General features: G+C 42.4%; 1 protein-coding gene across 1 annotated transcript; it reads right to left on the bottom strand.

Moving 5' to 3' along the window:
- Positions 1-80: 80 nt before the first annotated feature.
- Positions 81-21,848, bottom strand: lonp1 (lon peptidase 1, mitochondrial). Its single transcript, XM_040048406.1, has 21 exons — positions 21,164-21,848; positions 20,457-20,545; positions 16,012-16,131; positions 15,703-15,871; positions 13,680-13,793; positions 13,494-13,555; positions 13,029-13,158; positions 12,532-12,615; positions 12,372-12,440; positions 11,372-11,523; positions 7,902-8,040; positions 7,618-7,796; positions 6,862-6,949; positions 5,485-5,607; positions 5,290-5,406; positions 4,566-4,706; positions 4,160-4,325; positions 3,994-4,080; positions 3,640-3,767; positions 2,280-2,444; positions 81-1,677 (listed from the first exon to the last, which is right to left on the bottom strand). The coding sequence occupies exons 1-21, from the start codon at positions 21,692-21,694 to the stop codon at positions 1,522-1,524; spliced, it is 3,009 nt and encodes a 1,002-aa protein (XP_039904340.1). The 5' UTR covers positions 21,695-21,848; the 3' UTR covers positions 81-1,521.
- Positions 21,849-22,139: the final 291 nt, after the last annotated feature.

Raw genomic sequence — 22,139 nt, 5'->3', positions numbered from 1 at the left:
ACTGGAACAGTTCCTTTTAGGAAATGAATTCTGCACACACTAACAAAACCACTGAAGAATGACCCAAAGCAGACAGGTGCTTACAAAGTGGCTTAGTCAAAGCCCAGATTTTATTTGCCTTTACCTGTAGGCACAGTTTTAAGGACAAACATGTGTTTCCTTGTCCAGACAAAAAGGAAAAGGCAACAAGTTCTTAATTACTTTTATCCCAAGATTATCTACATTGAGCAAATCTGTAGTGTCTGACATAAAACCACACACTTTAAAATACATAATGGATAATACATGTAACATACATCAGCTTCTACTTGTCAGGGTTGCTTGAGTAGTATCAGCAGCTTTTTATTTGACCAAACAGACGCCTGACAGGATGTTAAAGCTAATTTGAACCTGATCTCTTCCACAGAGTTTTCAGTGGGTTATCCTGTGGTGAACTGTTGTATATGAGATGTACTCTGACACTGTGCTAACTGTGTATGGGCTCAATTCAATTCCAATAATAGAATCACAATAGACCTTCGTAGCCACCTTTTTTGCTACAACACTGCATAGGTCTATGACAGTCATATAGCAGAAATTAAAAAAAAAAAAAAGTTACTTTGAAACTTACTTTAAGTCATTATTTGATGGGTTTTTAACTTTATTAAAAATGCAAAAGAAGGAAGTAGCTTTGGTGCAGAAAAGCTGCGTGAGTTGAAAGTAGAACACTCCATTCTTTGGAATGCTCTGGCATCTATATAGCATTAATCTGAGTGATCAGTCAAAGTTTTTTACACTCCGTTTATCTTTCTCATCATGTCTGATTCAAACTTGACTGTTTGCAACACTTTTGGATCATTTGTTGTCATTTTCATCTAATTACATACTTCTTTTTTAAAATTATAAAGTTGAAACAAGCACTTTAATTGCTCACCAAGAGTACAAAAGCGGTTTATAAATTCCAGTCTATTTAACTTAATCAAACCATTAAAATGCCCTCACACAGTCAGAGGTGGGCTAGAACAGGCAACAGCATTCAGTTATGTCTGTTTATTGTTGATTTCAACATCATCATCCTGACATCTGGTATACTACAAATGCACAAAATCTATGAAAGAGTCCATCCACAGACCTGGATGAACAAGCTGCCTGGCAGCAAAGTCCTCAATCTGACTTCTGCTAATCAGTGACATGGTCACGTGTTACCGTCACCATTTGACTTTCCGTGTCCATATTTGGCACATTTCAGTTCAGTGTTGTTGTCTCCGTCACAGCTGTACCCACACAGTAAAGGCTTCTATGGTAACCAAAACAGGATCATGTGCGAGTGACCAACAAGGCTGCTGCTCCACTGTGATACTGCAACAGATGATGTAGTGCCAAGTCTCTATAACAGGACCTCAGAGTCCATTCAGTCAAAAAGTAACAAGTTGATTTCACCATGTACGACGAGAATGACACCGCTATTGCTGTTGGGTAATAAATAGGTACCGAGTTGTCAAGTGCCATCAATCTTGGTCAGGTGCTATAGTTGAAAACAGGCTAAGACTCGTTCTGTGGAAAGACGATGGGGTAGATTTGACTGTAGTGATCCACAAAGTGGACCTCCAAGCCCTGAGTGATGTAGTCTGGCAAGTCCGAGAAATCTTTCTTGTTCTCAACTGGAAGGATGATACAGGTCACACCAGCACGACGAGCCTGACAGAGGAGCAAACGACCAAAGTTAACTAAAAGTGATTCCAAGTGATTTCTCTGAAAGTAATCATAATTTTTTGTTGACATGACAGACAGCTAACACACACACACACACACACACACACACACACACACACACACACACACACACACACACACACACACACACACACACACACGCTTCTGGTGACTTGCCACTATTGTCCTGGGCTAGTGTAAGCTCCATTTCAACACTTTTTCAACACAAATAATTGTGTTATTCTGTTAAATGAACACACTTTATTACAGACTGGCAGAATGGATAAGACTTGTTGCTCAGCTGCCACAATAATGCAACTGTTTCATTATTGTTAGCCACAGACATGACCTGCTAGTATATGGCTAATGTAGCTATCGAGCAATAGCTACTCTTTAAACAGCTAACATTAATATGTGTGCTGGCCATGTTAACATTTATGATACCTCTTCAGAGTTGCTGAAATGGGAGATGTACTGACCTCAAAATCCTTCATGAAACTGTTTTGTGAGCATCAGTTACTTTAGCTGTTAGTTAATGAACGATATCCATGTTAAAGAAATGAGCAAAGAATATTTGTTGTACATACAGCAATAGTCTTCTCTTTGATCCCTCCTACTGGTAGTATTTTGCCCATCAGAGACACCTCACCAGTCATGGCTACATTCTGACGCACGGGCTTGTTGATTGCCAGGGACAAGAGTGCCGTGACAATAGTGCAACCAGCGCTTGGTCCATCTTTTGGAGTTGCCCCCTAGAAACAAGTGAAAATAGACAGGAATGAGCACTGCCAGCCACAGTTCAGTTCTACCATTATCGCAAGAAGCATCAACAGGATATTTCTGGTTCATGCATTCATTACATTATTATTGTAGGCTGTAGGCTAAAAAGTCCCTTATAGCTTTTATCTTTCTTGCTGCAGCAAGGCTTTTAACTGACACTAACAGAAGTTAGAACTAATTAATTAGTTGCTTTATATTATTATTTTATTTTAAATAATCAGGCCCCATCTTATCTTAATGACCTCATAGTACCATATCACCCCATTAGAGCACATTACTCTGAGACTGCAGGCTTACTTGTTGTTCCTAGAGTATTTAAAAATAGAATTGGAGGCAGAGCCTTCAGCTTCAGCCCCCTCGAATAGAATAGAATAGAATAGAAGAGCCCTTTATTGTCATCGTACATGTACAACGAAATTATGGGTGCTGCATGCCAACTGTGTGGGAATAAAATATAAATGGTAGACAGGAGGAATAAATAACAAGCAGGAGAAATGCATACAAACAATAGACGACCACAAATTGGAGAACAAAGTGCTTGGAAGCAGTGGAAAAGGACTTGGTCTGAGTATAGAGTCTGTGTGTGAGTGACCTTAGTGATGAAGGTTACTCAGACCATGATCAGATTGGTGAGGTGGGTGGGTAGGAGTGGAGTGTAGGGTGGGCAGTGTTTGTTAACAGTCCGAATGGCCCAGGGGAAGAAGTTGTTTGTGAGTCTGGAGGTCGCCTGTGCACCTGTTCTCTCTTCCCAGTCAGGATTCAGGAGACAGACACCATCTCTACTTTTAAGATTAGGCTTCAAACTTTCCTTTTTGCTAAAGCATAAAGTTAGGGGTGGATTAGGTGACCCTGAATCCTGCAATAGGTGTAGGCTGCTGCTGGATTCTCATGATGCACTCAGTCAGTCAGTCTAACCTAATTGGTTGTGGCAGACGGCCTCCCCCTCTGAGCCTGGTTCTGCTCAAGGTTTCTTCCTATTAAAAGGTTTTTCTTCCTCCCACTGTCATCAAAATACTTGGTCATACCGCACCACCTTATTGTTGGGGTTTTCTCTGCAGTGTTGTAGGGTCTTTACCTTACAATATAAAACCCCTTGAGACAACTGTTGTGATTTGGCGCTTTATGAAATTTAAAATAAAATGGAACTGAAATGAAATAAATGGTTACCTCAGGGACGTGCAGATGCAGGTGGGAGTTCATGAGGAAGTGATTCTCCGGTTCCTGAGTCATAAGGAATGCTCTGGCGAAGGTTGAAGCGATCTTCGCACTTTCCTTCATAACATCACCCAGCTGACCTGCAGGAGAGCCACATCTTTAGTATCAGTTTACCTGCATTTGTTAAGGATCATGTTTTTAAAACCTCTGAAATGGTTTGAAGACTTTCTAGCTCTGTTTCTCCTATGACCAATACACAAAGCTCAGATTACATTTGTAAAGGACTAACTGAGGGAAGAATGTTTTTCCCTACACCCACACACTGTTTTCAATGCGGTGGCGCAAGATGGGAAACTCCTGACAGACCTGTGACCTCCAATGAGCCCTCTCCTTTAGAGTCCGCTCCTCCTGGAGGCCGGCGGAGTGAAGTCTCGATGAACAGCGTCGATCCTCCTGCACAGGAGATAAATGCACACTCAGTACAGGTAACTTTTGCTGGTGCTGCGTGTGCGTGTGTGTCTCTCTTTCTCACCCAGTGCGGTCCAAGCCAGCCCCATAACCACTCCCGGTGGAGTGACATCATACATCCGATCAACTGTGAAAATAGGTTTACCCACAAACTCCTGCAGGTTTTCAGGAGTGACCATCACTCCGGTTTGTTCACCATTCACAATACAGAACGCCACCTTACGGAAAACCTGTGGGTAATAAACGAAGAACAATAAGCAGATAAATAAAAGATAAAAAATCGGATGACACAGAAAAAAAAAATCATTTTTGGCACAACTGCTATTAAAATGAAAAAGGATGTTTTTGTCACAAAGAACCAGCAACTACATACACACATTATATTCATACCACTACTCCCAGCAAAGAAGTCTTTAGCTTCTGTTACAAGCAGAATGTTGTTTTCTGAGTGCACTTTTACAATATTTTACCTTTTCAACTTGTTTCTGCAGGTTCCTGACTCCAGACTCCCTACAGTACTGCTTGATGAGCAGACTGAGAGCATCAGATGAGATTGAAGCCTTCTCCTCTGTCAGACCACAGAGTGAGCGCAGCTGTGGCACCAAGTAACGCTACACACAGAAATGAAAAAACAAACAAAAAAATACTCTGAGGTTGAGCCAAAAGAAAAGAAAACGCTAATATGCAATGCCCGCCCATCCATCCATCTCTTCCACTTATTAAAGGACGTGTCCACTACCCGCAGGAGGTGCTGTAGGGTCGGGTGCACTGTCTATGCTGGGCGGCGGCCAAGGGCAGAAACCTTGTGTCAAAATCATTATTTCAATTTTACAATACATGGGATGCAAAGCCCAAATATTGCGATTTCCCCTAAATATTAAGCTACACTGGGCTAGCTCTTTGATTAATTCTGAGTGATCATATTTATCCTAAACATTTCTATTCTGATGGTAATTAAAATAGTTAAAATTAAATCGAACTAAACTGAAGCAACTGGCCCTTCCACTGGGAGCAAGAGCTTGTGGAATGGTTTAAAGAAGATTAAAAGTTCACATCATATTCTGTCACCTTCGCCGTTATTACACCACCACAATGAAAACACCCACTGTGGTAATATATTTAAACAAACTGTGTTCATCCCTTAACAGAGCTTTACAGACATTGTAACGTGTAACCCGCATTTGCAGATTTTACCTCAGCAATAGCCAGTTTCTCCTGAGCCACATATCCAGAAACGTTGATCATCTCCATTCTATCCCTGAGTGGCTCTGGGATGGTGTCTATCACATTGGCCGTGCAAATAAACAAAACCTTTACAGGAGGAGAGACGGTGCACATTAAAACCACATATTATGAGGAGCTGTGGAGCACTCGTTACACAGTACCTACCTTTGACAAATCGACAGGAACATCCAGGTAGTGATCAAGAAAGTTGGCATTCTGCTCAGGGTCCAGGAGCTCCAGCAGAGCAGAGGATGGATCGCCCTGGTAACCACGACCCATCTTATCAACCTGGTAATGACACGGTATGAACATCATCACATCATTTTATCACCAGTTATATAACTATTGATGAAACTTGGAAACCAACAACTCCATGCCAACCGGTTAGATCACAAAAATCAGTGCACAAGGTTCACTTGCAGACCTGGCCTGACAGTTTGGATCCATGAAAATAATCATTTGAAACATGCTGTATAACCAGATATTTGGATGGCAAAAGGAATTTGGAGTAAATTTTGACCAGGATATGTCCTATGTGCATATTAAATATTTTCTAAATATGTAGGACTGCTTTCTGTCTTTGGTGTAATATTGTTATAATTAGACAAATATTGTTTTAGAACAGTGCTGAAAAACTAGTTAATCCCTTTTTTACTTAATAGGATGTAATAATTAAAGAATTTATCATTATCAGGTTGCTCTACAATCTCCTTGAAAAGCCTTTGGCTGAGCCAGAACAGGGACGCACTGTTGCCTCACAGCAAGATGGCCGGGGTTTGAACGCATCATCTGGGCAGGACACTTCTATGTGCATTATCCTAATGTCTGCGTGGGTTAAATACAATCAGTTTTATTTCTATAGCACCAAATCACAACAACTGTCGCCTCAAGGCACTTTACATTGTAAGGTAAAAAGGCTAGTTCAATACCGAAAAAAGAGAGAACCCCAACAATCAGATGACCTCCTATGTGAGATAAAACTTTATGATTGCACTATGAAACACCTGTCTAAAGTTACGTTAATTAAATGGGCTACACAGATAAACTATCCCCCAACGTGTGTTGTAGCAGGAACAGGACGTGATACTGTATCAGCTCAGCAAAGTGAAAAAAGTAAAAAATATGACAGAAATCCAGAGCAGTATGAAGCCTGAGCTTCTACTTTACCCAGCCTATAAACTATCACACTGCTGTTTGACTTACTGATGGTCCCTGAACAGATCTCTCAAACTGCTGTCAGCAAAACAACTCAGTGGCTTTAAATTAATTTGACAGTTTCTCCTTTTACTGACTGAGCATTTTTTGATATAGAGTGCATGATTTTAGCACTGCCATGAACAATATACTACAGAACGTTATAGTTATAGATGTCATTCAGTGCCAGATTATATGAAGCAAAAATATCTGTTTATCAAAGTGAAGCTAAAACATCATATCAGCACAAAAATCACACATGAACAGATGGCCTTCATATTAATGTTGCTTTGGTTACGTTATGCTGAAATCAACAGACAACGACAAGAGCATCATCACAACACTCACCTCATCTATCAGCACCAGAGGATTTTCCGTTTTGGTTTTCTTCAGACACTGAATTATCTTTCCCGGCATTGCTCCAACATATGTCCGTCTGGATACACACACATGCAATTTTTACAGTGAGTGATTTTTATCGTCTTCCTCAAAATGAAAGTTGAATTGTTGCCATTTGGACACAGAGGAGAAGACCAGGACACACTGTGGATGTTTCCATTAATCCGTAAGAGATCTACAATTACAGAAGGTCTTAAACTGGTTCAGAGACGCACAGAGAGGCAACCTGAAAGCGGCATCCAGGAAGATTTCACTTTTCCTTTATAAAGTCAAGCAGCCAATTAAGTTATTACTCTACCATTCGTACCTGTTCATCAGTGCCATCCAAGTTTTGCTCTAAAACACTTGTGCAGTTTAGGTAAACAGTACTTTAAGTTACTAGCAAAGTGCCGCCCTATCATTTTTCATTCCATAGTTAGTAGTGACATAAAAAATTCCACCATGATTACAAATTTTGGTGAAGAATACACTAACACTGGCCAATTAAAACAACTAAACGACTCAATCCACAGCACTCCAAGTTTTTTGTTGCTTGGATGTGTGCACAGTTGCCTTTTTTGATCTTGATTTGCATCCCATCATAGTCCATCACATTTAATTCTACCATTATCTGCCCTTGTGCAGGATGCCACCTTCTCTGCACATGATACTGACAATGTAATCCAGGATAAGGTCTCTCAGAAATAACAGTAGCACAGATCATACCTGTGCCCCTTGATCTCAGCCACATCTGTCATGCCTCCCACGCTGAACCTGAAGTATTCTCTGTTGAGAGCTCTGGCTATCGAGCGGGCGATGGAGGTCTTTCCTACACCTGGAGGACCGTAGAAACACAAGATCTTCCCCTGGGTGGTGCCACGAAGCTGGCTCACTGCTATAAATTCCTGTAAAAAGAAAGATGTTCATTTCTATAAAAAAGGATCCACTGTTCTGTGGGTGTGGATATATCTGATGTATCAAATACAGAGTATTAGAGTGTGTGTGCGTACCAGTATGCGTTTCTTAACATCATCCATTCCATAATGGTCTTCTTCCAGGACTTCTTTCGCTCTGTCCAGTAACAAGTTCTCTTCACTGTTGGTACCCCAGGGCATGCTGGTCAGCCAGTCTAGATAGTTGCGGGTTACACTGAAACAAACAGTAGATTCCTGATTACTGCAAATAGTCAATAAAACAAGCAGATGGACAGCCAATGTTAAAACAGATGGAGCTTTGCTACACGGAGACGTAGTTATGAGCAGCATATGAATAAAACGTTTGACAACATTAAGCCCATTAAGTTATTTTTAACAGATAGAATAGAATAGAATAGAATAGAATAGAATTCAACTTTATTGTCATTGCACATGCACAGGTACAGGGCAACGAAATGCAGTTTGCATCCATCCAGAAGTGCTTTAGTGATATAGATATATTACAATATATATTAGCAATAATATAGATATGTGAGTATATTACAGAAATGGGTCTATTATGGTATGTTATAATGTACACGGTATGAAGTATGTTGTGAATATTCTATAACTATAAGTATGTACAGGCTGTAGTGAGTACAAGCTATGTACAGGCTATGAACAGGATATAAATATGAAAAACTATACAGAATATGAAATAAATAACTTTACAGAATCTGAGATATACAGCTATACAGAAATGGGAACTATGCAAGTTGTAAACAGTTGTAGGATTAAAGATTATCGAATGTACAGAATGATTATTTACACAGAGCTATACAGTAGTGCAGTTAAGATAAGTGAGGGTGTAGATAGTTTCTACAGAGGCTATATAAAGTGCTAGTGGTTGTGAGTGGTGGTTCAGTCCATGTTATTATTGTGTGTTTGAGGGTACAGTTGTCCATTGTGGGTGTGTGTATGTTCAGTCCATGTGTTAACGTGGGTCAGGTGTCAGGAGGCAGAGTTCAGGAGTCTGACAGCTGTGGGAAGAAGCTGTTCCGGTACCTGGTGGTCTTAGTCCGGAGGCTCCTGTAGCGCCTCCCAGAGGGCAGGAGGGTGAAGAGTCCATGCGATGGGTGACTGGGGTCTCTGATGATTTTCCCAGCCCTTTTCAGACACCGCTTCCTGTAGATGTCTTTTATGGCAGGAAGTGGTGCTCCGGCGATGCGCTGGGCAGTTTTCACGACCCTCTGCAACGCCTTCCGGTCCGAGGCAGAGCAGTTCCCGTACCAGACTGTTATACAGTTGGTCAGGATGCTCTCGATGGTGCAGCGATAGAAGTTCACCAGGATGTCTGAGGACAGGTGGTTCTTCCTCAGAGTCCTCAAGAAGAAGAGGCACTGGTGAGCCTTCTTGACCAGCTTGGAGCAGTTGGTCGTCCAGGTGAGATCCTCGGAGATGTGGACTCCCAGGAACTTGAAGCTGCTCACACACTCCACAGCCGTCCCCTTAATGTGGATGGGTGGATGTGGGTCAGCATTCCTCCTGTAGTCCACGATGAGCTCCTTGGTCTTCTCGGTGTTAAGCAGCAGGTTGTTTGTGTCGCACCACTCAGCCAGACGATCCACCTCTTCCCTGTAGGCGGCCTCATCGTTGTCACTGATGAGGCCAATCACCGTGGTGTCATCTGCAAACTTAATGATGGTGTTGGAACCATCAGCAGGTCTGCAGTCGTGGGTGAAGAGGGAGTAGAGGAAAGGGCTCATCACACAGCCTTGTGGTACACCGGTGTTCATTGTGATGGTAGATGAGCAGTGGTTACCCAGCCGGACATGTTGGGGGCGGTTGGTCAGGAAGTCCAGTAACCATTTGCAGATGAGGGAACTGATGCCCAGGTCTGTCAGTTTCCTGATGAGTTGTGAGGGGTGGATTGTATTGAATGCTGAACTGAAGTCTATAAACAGCATTCTGGCGTAGGTGTTGTTGTTGTCCAGGTGTGAGAGGACAGAGTGCAGTGCGATGGAGACTGCATCCTCTGTGCTCCTGTTCTGGCGGTATGCGAATTGGTGGGGGTCCAGGGTGGGGGGAAGACAGGATTTGAAGTGTGCTAGGACCAGTCGCTCTAAGCACTTAGTGATGATGGGGGTGAGTGCTACTGGGCGGTAATCATTGAGGCAAGATGGGTTGGAGTTTTTGGGTATCGGGACGATGGAGGTGGATTTGAAGCAGGCAGGTACCACAGCGTGGGCCAAGGACAGGTTGAATATGTCTGTGAGCACTCCTGCAAGCTCCCCAGAACACGCTCTGAGAACATGCCCGGGGATGCCATCAGGGCCTGCAGCCTTGTGGACATTGATCCTGCTCAGCACCGCTCCTACATCGGTGGGGGAGAGAGTCAGAGGTTGGTGGTCTGGCGTCATGTCTGCTTTGGTTGTGGTTGTGGGGTTCCCTCGCTCAAAACGAGCATAAAAGTTGTTGAGCTCGTTGAGGAAGGAGACATCAGAGGATGCGGGGGAGGGTTTGGTGGTCCTGTAGTCTGTGATGGTCTGGAGTCCTTGCCACATGCGTCGGGGGTTGGAGTTGGAGAAGTGTTCTTCTACCTTCTTTTTGTAATGGTGTTTGGCTTTTTTGATGCCCTTCTTTAGATTAGATGCCGTATGCAGCTAAACTTTAAAACATTGTAATACCTAAAATGGAAATAAACAGTTCATTCTGAAAGACCTGTGGTTTTTCTCTTTTGAATATTTATTGTTTTTATCTAATTACTCAACTGATCGATGAACTAATCGAGAGATTACTCAATTACTAAAATAATCAATAGCTGCTGCCCTAACTGAGATTTCCTTTCTCATAAATGTTCTCATTTCTTTATTTTGTTCCTCTTCATCTTCTCTCCTTTGTCTCTCTTTACGTAAGCTCGTCGTACTGTCTCGACTCATTTACTTCATTTAAACTCAAAGAGAAAGAGGACCAAGGAGAAAGGAGGCTGCCAGGGGAGCTGTGACTGGAGACACACAGGTGTTCGCTTCGTGACGTCTTTTATACACCAGTATTGTATAAGAGTGGTGTGACACACAGCTGGAGTGCACGAAATATGGTGGGAGCAGAACTACATCAAATAAAATGCAAAACACATCACACCTACCTGATGTTTCTATAAAACTGCAGCTAAAAAGCAAAGATGCCTCATTTTGTTAGAAAATGGAGCGATAAAAGGAAGTGAGGGTGCGCGAACCAAGTCTCCAAGGTAACGTGTTAGCCAGGAGACTGTTTTAGTGATTGGGTTCGTTAGATACTGCATAAGTGCAAATACCAATGCAATCACACACACGCGCGCGCGCACACGCACCATGGAGCAAAGAGGGGTTCAGATAACACGTGTTAAAGTATCCTTAGCCAAACTCTGCTTCCTCTTCCTCTGTTCTATTTTCCAATAGCATAACTACATAAACTACATTTCCCTCTATTCTGTTTAGTAGTTTTCAAGTTGACTCCTGTTTTTTTTTTTTAGTGTAAAGTGGTATTGTGGTTCAAAGGCCTTTGAAGACTAAAACAAGATGACTAACTTGAACTCTGATGAATGGTTGTCCAGAAGACCCAGCTTGTTGAGTTCTTCGTTGATCACATCCATTATATGCTGAGGGACCGTCCTATCTTTCAGTCTTTCACGAAACTTCTCCTCAATAGCATCTTTGTCCTCCTTTTCCAGACCCAGCTCCTAATGACAAAAACACAGAATATTTTATGAGCCACATCTTCACACACCTGCATCCACGGCACATGCTCCTACTGTACTCTGAGCGCAGCTCACATTTTCTTTGCCTATGATAAAGATAAAATTATGCATTTGAATCTGAAACTGTGTATGCACCTGCCAAGAGAACAATACCAAAAGCATATAAATGGAAAATATGGTTCAAAGTACACCAGACAGGTGATTTGATGTAGTATCCAGTCAGTTTTCAATTACGTCATGCTGTAGTACCTGGTACCAGGTACTTTTTTAGTACCTGCTCGCCCGGGGTTCCAAGCGATACGAGCAGGTGCTAAAATGTGACGTCAGACGACTACATGCCACTACATGGCTGATCATTTGATGAGTTCCCGAAAATCAAATCTGCCATTTTTGAAACCTGAAAACAAGAAATGGCTACAAAAACATCGCCGTGATCCCAGAGAATTACAAAATGCCACAGACCGAGCTGCAGGTATATTCTTGCCTCAACGTCCACCTTTGTTGTAGCATTCGTGTCGCATACTAATTACCTCGCGGGACGCTCTGACGACATGCGTGTCAGATAGCACTGTTTGTAAAAGAAAACCGGTCGATCTAAGTTGAATCGTGGCGAGTCGATCGGAGTAGGTACTAACGGAAAAGGTGCTTTAGGTGTCAGCTGTGCCGGATTGAGACTATTGGCTTGTAAGACGTGTCTTAACAGTATGCTGGCAATTGACTGCTGCAAGTCCCCAGAGTTTTTGAGAGCCCAAGTGTTTCTCCTGAACGACTTTGGGTCTGTCAGGCAAAGGGAAGACAGAGGTGGTCTGTCACAGATTAGTCTGGTGTACCTTCTTAATGATCTTGAGCTGCTCCTGCAGCAGGTACTTCCTATGGGTCTGTTTGATCTTCTCTTCCACCTGAGGACATAGAAGAGACACGGATGAATGGCCAAGGGTAACAACCTAAGCAGAAGTTATTTAATACTTCAACATTATGATGACGTCTGACCTCACGACCCAAGCGCTGCTGTAGCTTACTCAGCTCGTACTCCTTCTTGAGTAAAGACAGAGCCTTGTAGAGACGTTTCGGGATCTGCATGGACACAGAAACAGGACTCAATGAACTGCACACAGAACTTTTAATGAACAGAACTCTGCTACACTGATTTCATGAAATAGAACAGCAGAGTTGGAGATGACGTTTCTGTAGTAATCTCTCAGTAACAAAAAAAAAACCAAAACAAAAAAACGCTGCTTTCTTGATTTATTATTATTTTGTATGAGAAAAGCGTTTCTTAATAAGTCTGTATACACGCATAAACGAGGGTATTAGAATGAAATAAAGACACTCCACTCAGAGTTGAAAATCAACTGGACACTATTAGTGTATCAAAAAACAAGTTTTAGGATAAGAAAAGGAGTCACGAGTTAGCACGTCACTGGTTGCTCTGGAAAATGCTCACACACTGAGTGTCATAAAGGTCTATAAGCAGGCAGACTGCTCACATTAGTCTCCTCCAGGACGTCTTGTAGTTCATGCGATTCAGCTCCCGTCAGAGCTGCTCCCATATCGCTGAGATAGATGGGGTTATCAACCACACGCTGACCAGCCTGCATCATCTGAAGGACCGACTCTCTGGTTCACACACAAACAAGCACATTTCAGAAAACTTCCCTTTCATCAATACTACAGTTGGATTTTGTTTTCATCCCGACAGCCTGGTACTAATATAAACATCTGACTTTAAAGTGTTTTCATTGGCAAATTAGAAAACAGCCTAATTCAGCATCAGCTGAAAAGGTGCACTGAGCACAGATTGCCTGGAAATTGCTTTAAGATGTTGAGTGCAGAACACCCTTACTAGGTTTATAGAATGGAAACCTGAAACTACAAGCAGTACAAAGTAAAAAAGTAAAGTAAAATGAAAGTTTACAGATTGCATATGATAAAACTGAAATGGTAGAACTGACCTGTAGAGGGGGTTAAGTGCAATGATGTCTCTGATGGTCTTTACTATCTCTGCTGTCAGCGCCTGTAGAACACATGACATTACAGACGTGTGTGTTAAAGAATGACAAACAGTTTATTTATTTTTTTTAAAAATCACTTGATTGAAGATGATGTAATAACGCGCTACTTTGATGCGTTTTCTGTACCTTGACCTCCTCGGTGACGGTGAACTGTTCATGCTGAACATTGTCCACTTCGACCATCAGGATGTTGGAGGAGGGCAAAGGTTGAAGCTCTGGACTCAGGTCTGCCTCTGATATCTGAATAGAACAAAAATAATTACTATCAATGTGGAAAGAACTGTAAAATATAAATATTACTATACCCATCACTAATGACACATTATCAAAACCAAGATGCACAGCTTGGTGGACACTGACTGAGCCAAATAGTTTCAAACCATCCTTAACAAATGTAGGTCATGTTGAAAGCTTACACACTTCTATAAAAGGAACTTCTTTTTTTTTTTTTTTTTTATTTATTTAAGCTGCCAATGTACCCTCCGCTGTGGTTGCTTCATGCACCGCCGCTGACTTTTTGTCAGCCTGGCTACAGTGCTGAAGAGAAACCTGGGGTTGTTCTTATTTTCCTCAATTAGTGAAGAATAGTAAGATGTTCTGGCTTTATGGAGGGCTTTCTTATAAAGCTGCAAACTATTTCCAAATGATGATCTTCTAAGTTTGCGATATGCCATTTCCTCTCCAGCTTACAAGCTACCTACTTTAAGGTGCGTGTATGAGAGTTATACCAGAGAGTCAAGTACGTCTGATTTGAGGCTCTATTGTTCACAGGAGCTACAGTATCCAGAGTCGTACGTAGTGAGGAGTTGAAATTATAAACAAGATAATCAACCTCTCTTGCAGTAGTGTTCAGGTAGCTGCTCTGCTCTGTGTTGTTACAGGGCAAGATGATAACAGCGGGTGGATTATATCCTTAAACTTAGTTACAGCAGGTTCAGAAAGACATCTACTGTAATGAACTCTACTCCCCACTGCTGTGTGATCAATTATTTTAAATTGAAATGTTATTAGGAAATGATCAGACAAGAAAGGGGTTTTCAAGAAACTCTTAAAATGTTCAGTTTCTATATCATATGTTACAACAAGATCTAGAGTGTGATTAAATCATAAGCACCGATTTCAAACTGCTCCAACATCTTCCTCTGTGTATGTCTCTGAGCTTCTGTTCAGGATTAATATTAAAATGGAGCTAAACCATAACCGTACAGTTGTATCTTCAACCCGGCTCAAGATGTGCACAACCGACCGACGGGACACAAAGATTGTGTCTCACGACGCAGGGTGTGTGAAAATCGTCAAGCGACACCTACGACACAAGCAACGCGGCAACGTGAAAACGCCTTACACTGTGATTATGTACATTTGGGGGAAATCTGATCAAACCTGCCATGCTTTTTTATAGCAGGTTTAGTGTGCTTGTGAACCCTGTGCTTAGAAACGATGCTGGTTTAGTCTACATGTGGTTACCTTGAAGTTTCCTGCAGTTAGGCATGTGCAAGGAAGCATTGCCTAAACAATGCTACTGTGTTGGTTTAACCTCAGGCGTTCCTGTTAATGACTTTTTCTTTGTACTGTTTTGCTTACACATAACTTTATGTAAAAGCACGCCCCCTTAGACCACCGCATACAGTTAATAGTGGTGCAACGGATCAAAAATCTCACAGTTCGGATCGGATCACGGTTTTAAGTCACGGATCGGATCAATTTTCGGATCAGCAAAAACAAAAACAAAAAAACAAAAATTTGACTCGCCATTTACTTATTTAAGTATTTTTGCCTATTAAAAAACATTCAACTGAAGACTCATTCCACTCACTTATATAAAAACAAATTAAGGTGCAATATGGACATTATGGACCATGCTGGGCATCCTCTGCACACGGCCATAAACAACCAGAGGAGTCTGTTCAGTGACAGGTTGCTTCTCCCAAAGTTAAGGACCAGCAGACTTAAAAAGTGGAGTGGGATCCGTTCGGATTTCAGAAAACTTCAACCGTGATCCGTTGCACCACTGACAGTTAATTTAAAGCCGAGACAACTTAAGAGGAGGTCCAAAAGAAAATGAACGCTGTGGTGAAATGAATCTTTGTGTCCTTCTCTCGACTGCGTGCATAGAAGGCATATGTGATATTAGGCTCCTGTTTCTCACCTTGTCCTCAAGCTGCTCTGGCAGAGAACTGAGATGGTCCTTGCGGCTGCGTTTGGTTTTGCGTCTTTGTGTAGGTTTCTGGTGGGACTCTGGCTCAGACTCCAACTCTGACACAGTTGAAGCTATTTCCTCTTCAGGCTCCACCTGCAGCTGTTTTGTGATCCGGATCCTTACAGCCCAGATGATATACAGAAGAAATAACATACATACTCATAAGTGAGAGCACTGTCTCCAGAGTTCTAATGACACCAATCCCTATGCCCTTTAACCTAAAATTTCTCACCCACCAGTAATAGCAGTACATCTAACCTGCGGTGTCCCATGACAATCATCCTCAGCTTGTCTCCCAAGTCCTGCATCTCATGAATCTGAACAAAGGTTCCTGTGGTGTAGATGGCATCTATAGACTCCACTACATCCGACTCGTTACTGCAACAGACAGAAAGACATGTTTACTATCAAAAAACCAGACAGAGAGCAGGTCTCTTAAATGGACTTGTCCAGGAAAATGAAACAATGCTTTTATCAGGTGGATAAATTGGTCAGTCAGTCACCTAGACTGCAGAAACACAAAACAACCTGGTTGTTAAATCAAAGGTAAGGCAGACGCAGAGAAACGCAGCCGCAAACGCTGAAGCATCTACGATGGCAGAAGCACAAACCGAAATGGTCATCACACCAAAAATAAATCCTGCAAAGACCAAAAAAAGAGCTTGAAAAAGCCAGAAGACCAAATCCTGAAAAGTCTCCTGTGGCACAAGCTCAAAATGAAATGTTGGTGAAACCAAAGAAAACAAAAAAGCAAAAAGTGGCTGAAGAACCAAGAAGACCAATTACTCGGGCATATGCCTGCGCTCTTGTTGAAGCTCAAAACAACATAGCTGATGGAACAAACCCGAGAAATAAAGAAATGCAAGAAAACACTGAAGCCACTTCTGAAAGGGAAAAAGCTGAATCCCTCACTATCTCAAAAGCAAAGGAGGACATAAATATGGAGAGAGAGGGAAACGTGAATAACCCCAGCAGACCAAACCCTGGGCCTAATGGAGGGACTTGGCAATATCAGCCCAATCCCAGATTTAGACCCCATCAGGGCAGTGTCCAGTTTAAACCATGGCACGAGATGCTGCTCTCAGACAGCAACTGGAAGTCTCCCAGAGCCATCAGAACGCCCTTTATTGGAAAATGGTAGCTGCTAACAAGAGGGCTTCTTATCACCTGTTTCAGGTGAACAACCTTCATGCACAAATGCACGAGAACAAGAGAAATCCTGAGGAAACGATTAAAGACCTCATAGAGCAGCTGGAGGAGGCTTCTAGTAATAAGCCCAATAGCAACAGTGAGACAGAGGCTCTCACAAATGACAGTGAAGCAATTGTCAAACTTGATGAGGTGATGGTTACCCTGCAGGAGGCTTCACACACACACACTCTGTAGGCCTGACGTCCTCTAAGGAGGCTGAATTTGAGGTCCAATGTAGGAATCAACAAGAGCAGATAGAGATGCTCCAGAAACAGCTCCTAGCAGCTGAAAATCAACTCAAAGAACAGGACATTAAACATAGGCAGGAGCAGGAGACAGTCAACACAGAAATCAGTGACCTCAAATCCCAGCTCTGCTCCAACAAGGCCCTTCATGATTTGAAGGTAGAGACTCTTAAGTGGGAGCTGAAAGAAGCCAAAGCTTCCTCACTTAAAATCCCACAGCAGCAAAAAGAACAAAATTCCACCGATGCAAATGAAATGTCAAAATCTGAGCCTCTGAAAGAAAAAGACACTGGAGAACAGGAGAAGATGGAAAAAGAGGACTCACTGCCATCTACTGCAATGTCTCTGCAGGAGGCTCTGAAAGAAAAAGACACCACAGAACAACAGAAGATAGAAAAAGAAGAGTCAGCTGCATTGTCTGTACAGGAATCTTTGCAAAGACTACGAGACACACAGAAAATGCTCACTGTGAAGGTGGCTGAACTCGAGACTGAAGTTAAGAGCCTGCCAGAGATTCCGCCAAGTAAGAAGAAGAAGAAGAAGAAGCGGAACTGGCTGCGTTGCCTTTCCACCTAATTGGTCTCAACATCATGTCCTAAAAATCACATTTATATACAACTAAATTGTCAGTGAACATTTGAACCCCACTCGGTCGAGACAGAAGGCCACCCCTTCCTGAGCCCGGTTCTGTCAGAGGTTTCTCCCTATTAAGAGGGAGTTTTTCCTCTCCACTGTCGCCAAGTGCTTGCTCATAGGGGATTTGGGGGCTTTTTTTTTTTTTTAACACCAACCACTGATAAGCTCACTGACATCAAATTTAGGACTCAGCAGATATGGAAATGGATGATTTGTCATCAAGTGAGGAATCATTCGTTTAAAACATATTTGCTGAGTCATATTTAGTTGTATATAAATAAGATTTCTGGGACACTAAAGCCAATCACAGACTAATTTGGAAAATTGGGGAAAAAAAATAAATTGGGGAAAAAAATAGATGTGTCATTGTTTCATATAGATTTCAAATAACATACCATTTGATGTCAACATACCTTTGTTACATATGCAGTGCTTGTGGTCTTATATTCTTATGATTCTGTTCATTTTATGAGTATATCCTTCTGCCTTGCTTCACATATTTACTGCTGCTTGGCTAGCTTTAGTCATGCTAGCATCAGCACAGGTAGAAACAGATAAACATCAGAGACATCGCATAGCTTGTGTTTATGTTCAGAGTAGGGCTGGGCCATATCATACCGTTCACGGTAATACCGGTATAATGTTGGGCAACGATAAGAAAATGAAATATCACGATAGAATATGGGTAAAACGCGCATGAGCAGTGCCTTTGTTTTCATACGCACATGGCGGCGACGGAGAACGAGAAGGGCGAAAGCGGATTGCTGAATGAAACGGATGAACCAATCAATCAATCAATCAAGGCTTTATTCGCCACATGCAGGTTGCCCTGCAGTGAAATAGGACGACCCCCCCCCCCCGACCTTACACAGACATCACATGGGGATACAGGTCGGAGATCGGTAGCGTTACAGAAAAAAAAACCCACTGAAATATACACTACAATGGGAAAGTACAAGAGGAAAAAAAGAGACCTCTTCTCATGCTGTCCTCCCAGGAGCCCAGCATGAGAACAGGAAACAAAAAAACTCCTCTGCACAAAAAAAGCACATAAATGTCCACAGTGTTTGGAAAGGGAGGGGGGATGAGTGTGTGCATATCAGTGTATATGTATGTGTGTGTGTGTCCAGAGTTCAGCTGAGACAGTGTCCTTCGCCCTGCTAGGCTAAGTAAACAGTCTTCCAGCCAACCCAGGTGGCCTTGCATGGAATGGGAAGGAACAGACTAAACACAGTCGTTATCAGGGTGTTTTTGTTTGGCTCCAGCCTTGTGACCGCAGCTGGCACCAAATGGGTATCCGCATGAACCAAAAGGGTATCCGCATGAATTGGTTTGTAAAAATGCTGCAACTTCAGTGGTGTGGAACTGGTTTAGCTTTCGTCCATCAGATACAAAACAAAGCACTATTTTTGGTAGAGCATGCTAGCGGGCCGTCGTTATTACCGTGTTTTTTGGAAAATACGGCACACTTAAAATCAATCCTTTGATTTTTCTGAAAATCGACAGTGCCCCTTATAATCAGGGGTGCACATAAGTGGTCCGCAGGTGCGCATTCGCTGTCAAAATAAAAGACGTGCACTAGATAAGAAGGTGCAACGGCGGAGCCACACGATGGTTTTACTGTTAAAAACAGTCGTTTGTCTGTCCGTAGTGTGGTTATATTAAATATAAGAGAAAGAGAGAACTTTAAGAAATTCTACAGTGACCACCAAAACAATAAAAAAATATTGTCCTAAACAGTTTATTTTGTGACACCACGAAACAAACGATAGCGTAAAATGAAACGATAGACGTTTTCATATCGACATCCGATATATATATATCGTTATATCGAACAGCCCTACAGCAGCCTACACCTATTGCAGCATAAGTGAGATGCACAGTCCTGTGCAAAAGTCTTGAGCCAGTCCAGTCTTCTGATGTGAATAAAGTTTAAAGTAAAACTTTTAACAGCTATGAGATCCCTTTCTATTTCACCTGCAATGTTGCATACAGTACAGGTACTGCCGCTTGGGAAACATAATTACCAGGGTTAGCCATTTCCCAAAGCCTTTGGTCTCACTGTGAGTGTTGGATAAATGGAATGCAATAGTGTTAGCAATTGCAGTATGTCTTTGTGAGCTCAATGGATCCATCAGACAGACGTCTGAGTTGGCATTGGATGATTCACTTATTAATCACTGCACTATTTTTCTTGGCCCGCATTATACTGTAGCCTGAAGTCTGATGTTGCTCTACAGCGCTCTTTGCGTATTATTTGTCTATACCACAATGATGACATCGTGAATCAATTAGCATTCAGTTTCCCCCCCCAAGGCAAAGGAGAAGTGCTGACATCTGAAAGGATGGCAATTCTATGAAAATGCTTTAAGAAAACAGCTGCTTTAGTAACTTGTTCAGTCCGACCCCTCTGCTGTGATGCAGATGTCAAACTAAAAACGCCACTCAACTAGTATCCTATAGATGAATCCATCAACTAATTGAGTATAACAATAAATTATATTTGTAAAGTACACTCAGACTGTATAACCACATGGAGCAAAAACACACCACTGAGATCAGTATTCATCTTGAGGCATGCAACAACCTGGTGATCAGTAATTCAACTGGAGAAGTGACTTCCAAACTTACGCATCATCTCTCTTCATGAAGACTCCAGCATATGGCTGAGCCAGACGCACCTTCCTCCTCAGCAGTTCCATCAGTGCTTTGTTTTTAACCTGACATGAAGAGAGAAACATCACACACTGGAATACAATAAACAGTAGTTTCCAGGGGTTGTCTGGAAAATGACCTTATCGGTTGTGAGACATTTTACTTTATTGACTAAATAAAGAAGAGAAACTAAGTCTTAATTTAAAAAAAGAAAAAACAAACAGCAGCAACAACAGCAAAAAACAACGTGCTATGCAACAGCATTTCTACCCACTCCTCACACACCTTTGTGCCAGTCACATAGTGTTCTCTTCAAAATGTGTAGTTTTAAACAGACACTGAGATAATAATGGTAATGTGGCATTAAGTGAAATGAAGATACACTTCTACGTCTGAAGCACAATTTTAACAACCTTAATTAACCAGAGTTTACAGGTTATAAAACATATACACTATACATGACTGTAACTAAATGTTCCAAAGATTAGGAGCCACCACAAAAAAGAAGGCTCTATCGCCTCTTCAGTTTAAGACTGGACTTCCTCTGATAACCTAAGGTGTACTAAGTTTTACCGAAGACCGTTTAAATGTCAAATCACTCTCAGTTTGTTGCGTGATTGCGTCACCCTCCCTTCAACCAGACCAAGTAGCGGACAGAATGTGCAAGGTTACATCAGATTCACCTCGATGATCTTGATGAAGCGGGGGAACACCGGGTTCCTGCTAACGGCAACCAGAGGCACATTGGGAAACACCTCGGGGACCATCATGGGGGTGAGAGCCGTCATCTGAACCCCGTTGTAAGGTGCTCCGCCGTCTCCCCCAGGCTCTTCTCCCCCGGAGCTTGCGCCGTCCTCGCCATCCTGTCCAGAGAAGCCCGCACCTTCCCGGTTTCCATACATCCTACATTGAAGCGTATACGGTCCACAGCTCCGGGTGAGGACACTGTCTTGGAAGTGTGGAACGGCCCCGACACGTATCCACCGGCGAGGTCTGCCGGTCAGCCTGCTGCCAGCTGTCAGTGCTGTGGTGGGGGACGTGCATGTTTTCTGTGGGGTTCCGATGCTGGTGTAGAACCGCGCTGGCTGTTGCCGGCTCAGTGGTGATGTCTCGGTCAAGCGGGAGACAACGCCAGGCCAGTGTAGTTTAGCAACAAAAGCCGAATTTCTGTGCAGTTGTTTAGCAGCTCCTATCATCTTGACACAGGTGGCCATGTTTATCTGGAGCCTTCTACGGCTGCACGTGACGATCCGTCTTCCGTCCAATATTGATGACGTAGTGTTGCTCACGCAACGATTCTAGAACAGTGGTGTCAAACGTAAGGTCGGGGGCCAGAATCGACCGAGGAAAGACTCCTGTCTAGTCTACCCTAAGGTTTCTGGGGGGGAAAAATGATGAAGTGCATAGGTTTTTAACTTTAGGTTTTACAGATTTTGTACTGACTGAAGACTTCACCAGCTGGCATTCATACTACTCCAAAATAGTTAAGTAATAGTTAAAAAATTAAATGACACACAAACAAATCCCCGTTTTCCCACTATCTAGTACATAAATTTCTGGGAGTCTTTTGTTTTGATTTTTTTTTAAAGCAAATCACAGTTTGTTGAAAGAAAGACAGAGAGCAAGAAGAGAGAGTTTTTGTTTTTATAGTAAAAAAAA

This window comes from Simochromis diagramma, unplaced genomic scaffold, assembly GCF_900408965.1.
Source record: "Simochromis diagramma unplaced genomic scaffold, fSimDia1.1 OVJJ01000557.1, whole genome shotgun sequence".
NCBI classification, from domain to species: domain Eukaryota; kingdom Metazoa; phylum Chordata; class Actinopteri; order Cichliformes; family Cichlidae; genus Simochromis; species Simochromis diagramma.
The sequence above is the reverse complement of the archived record's forward strand: the minus strand, read 5'-3'. Positions and strand labels throughout refer to the sequence as shown.

Bases quoted from the DNA above. Each gene is read 5' to 3' on its own strand.
- lonp1 (XM_040048406.1), bottom strand. From the start codon at position 21,694: ATGGCCACCTGTGTCAAGATGATAGGAGCTGCTAAACAACTGCACAGA. The intron at 3,768-3,993 runs GTCTGTCAGGAG...GCTCTCCTGCAG, and splicing joins GGGCTCATTGGAGGTCACAG to GTCAGCTGGGTGATGTTATG. The intron at 1,678-2,279 runs GTATGTACAACA...CTCCTCTGTCAG, and splicing joins TCAAAGAGAAGACTATTGCT to GCTCGTCGTGCTGGTGTGAC.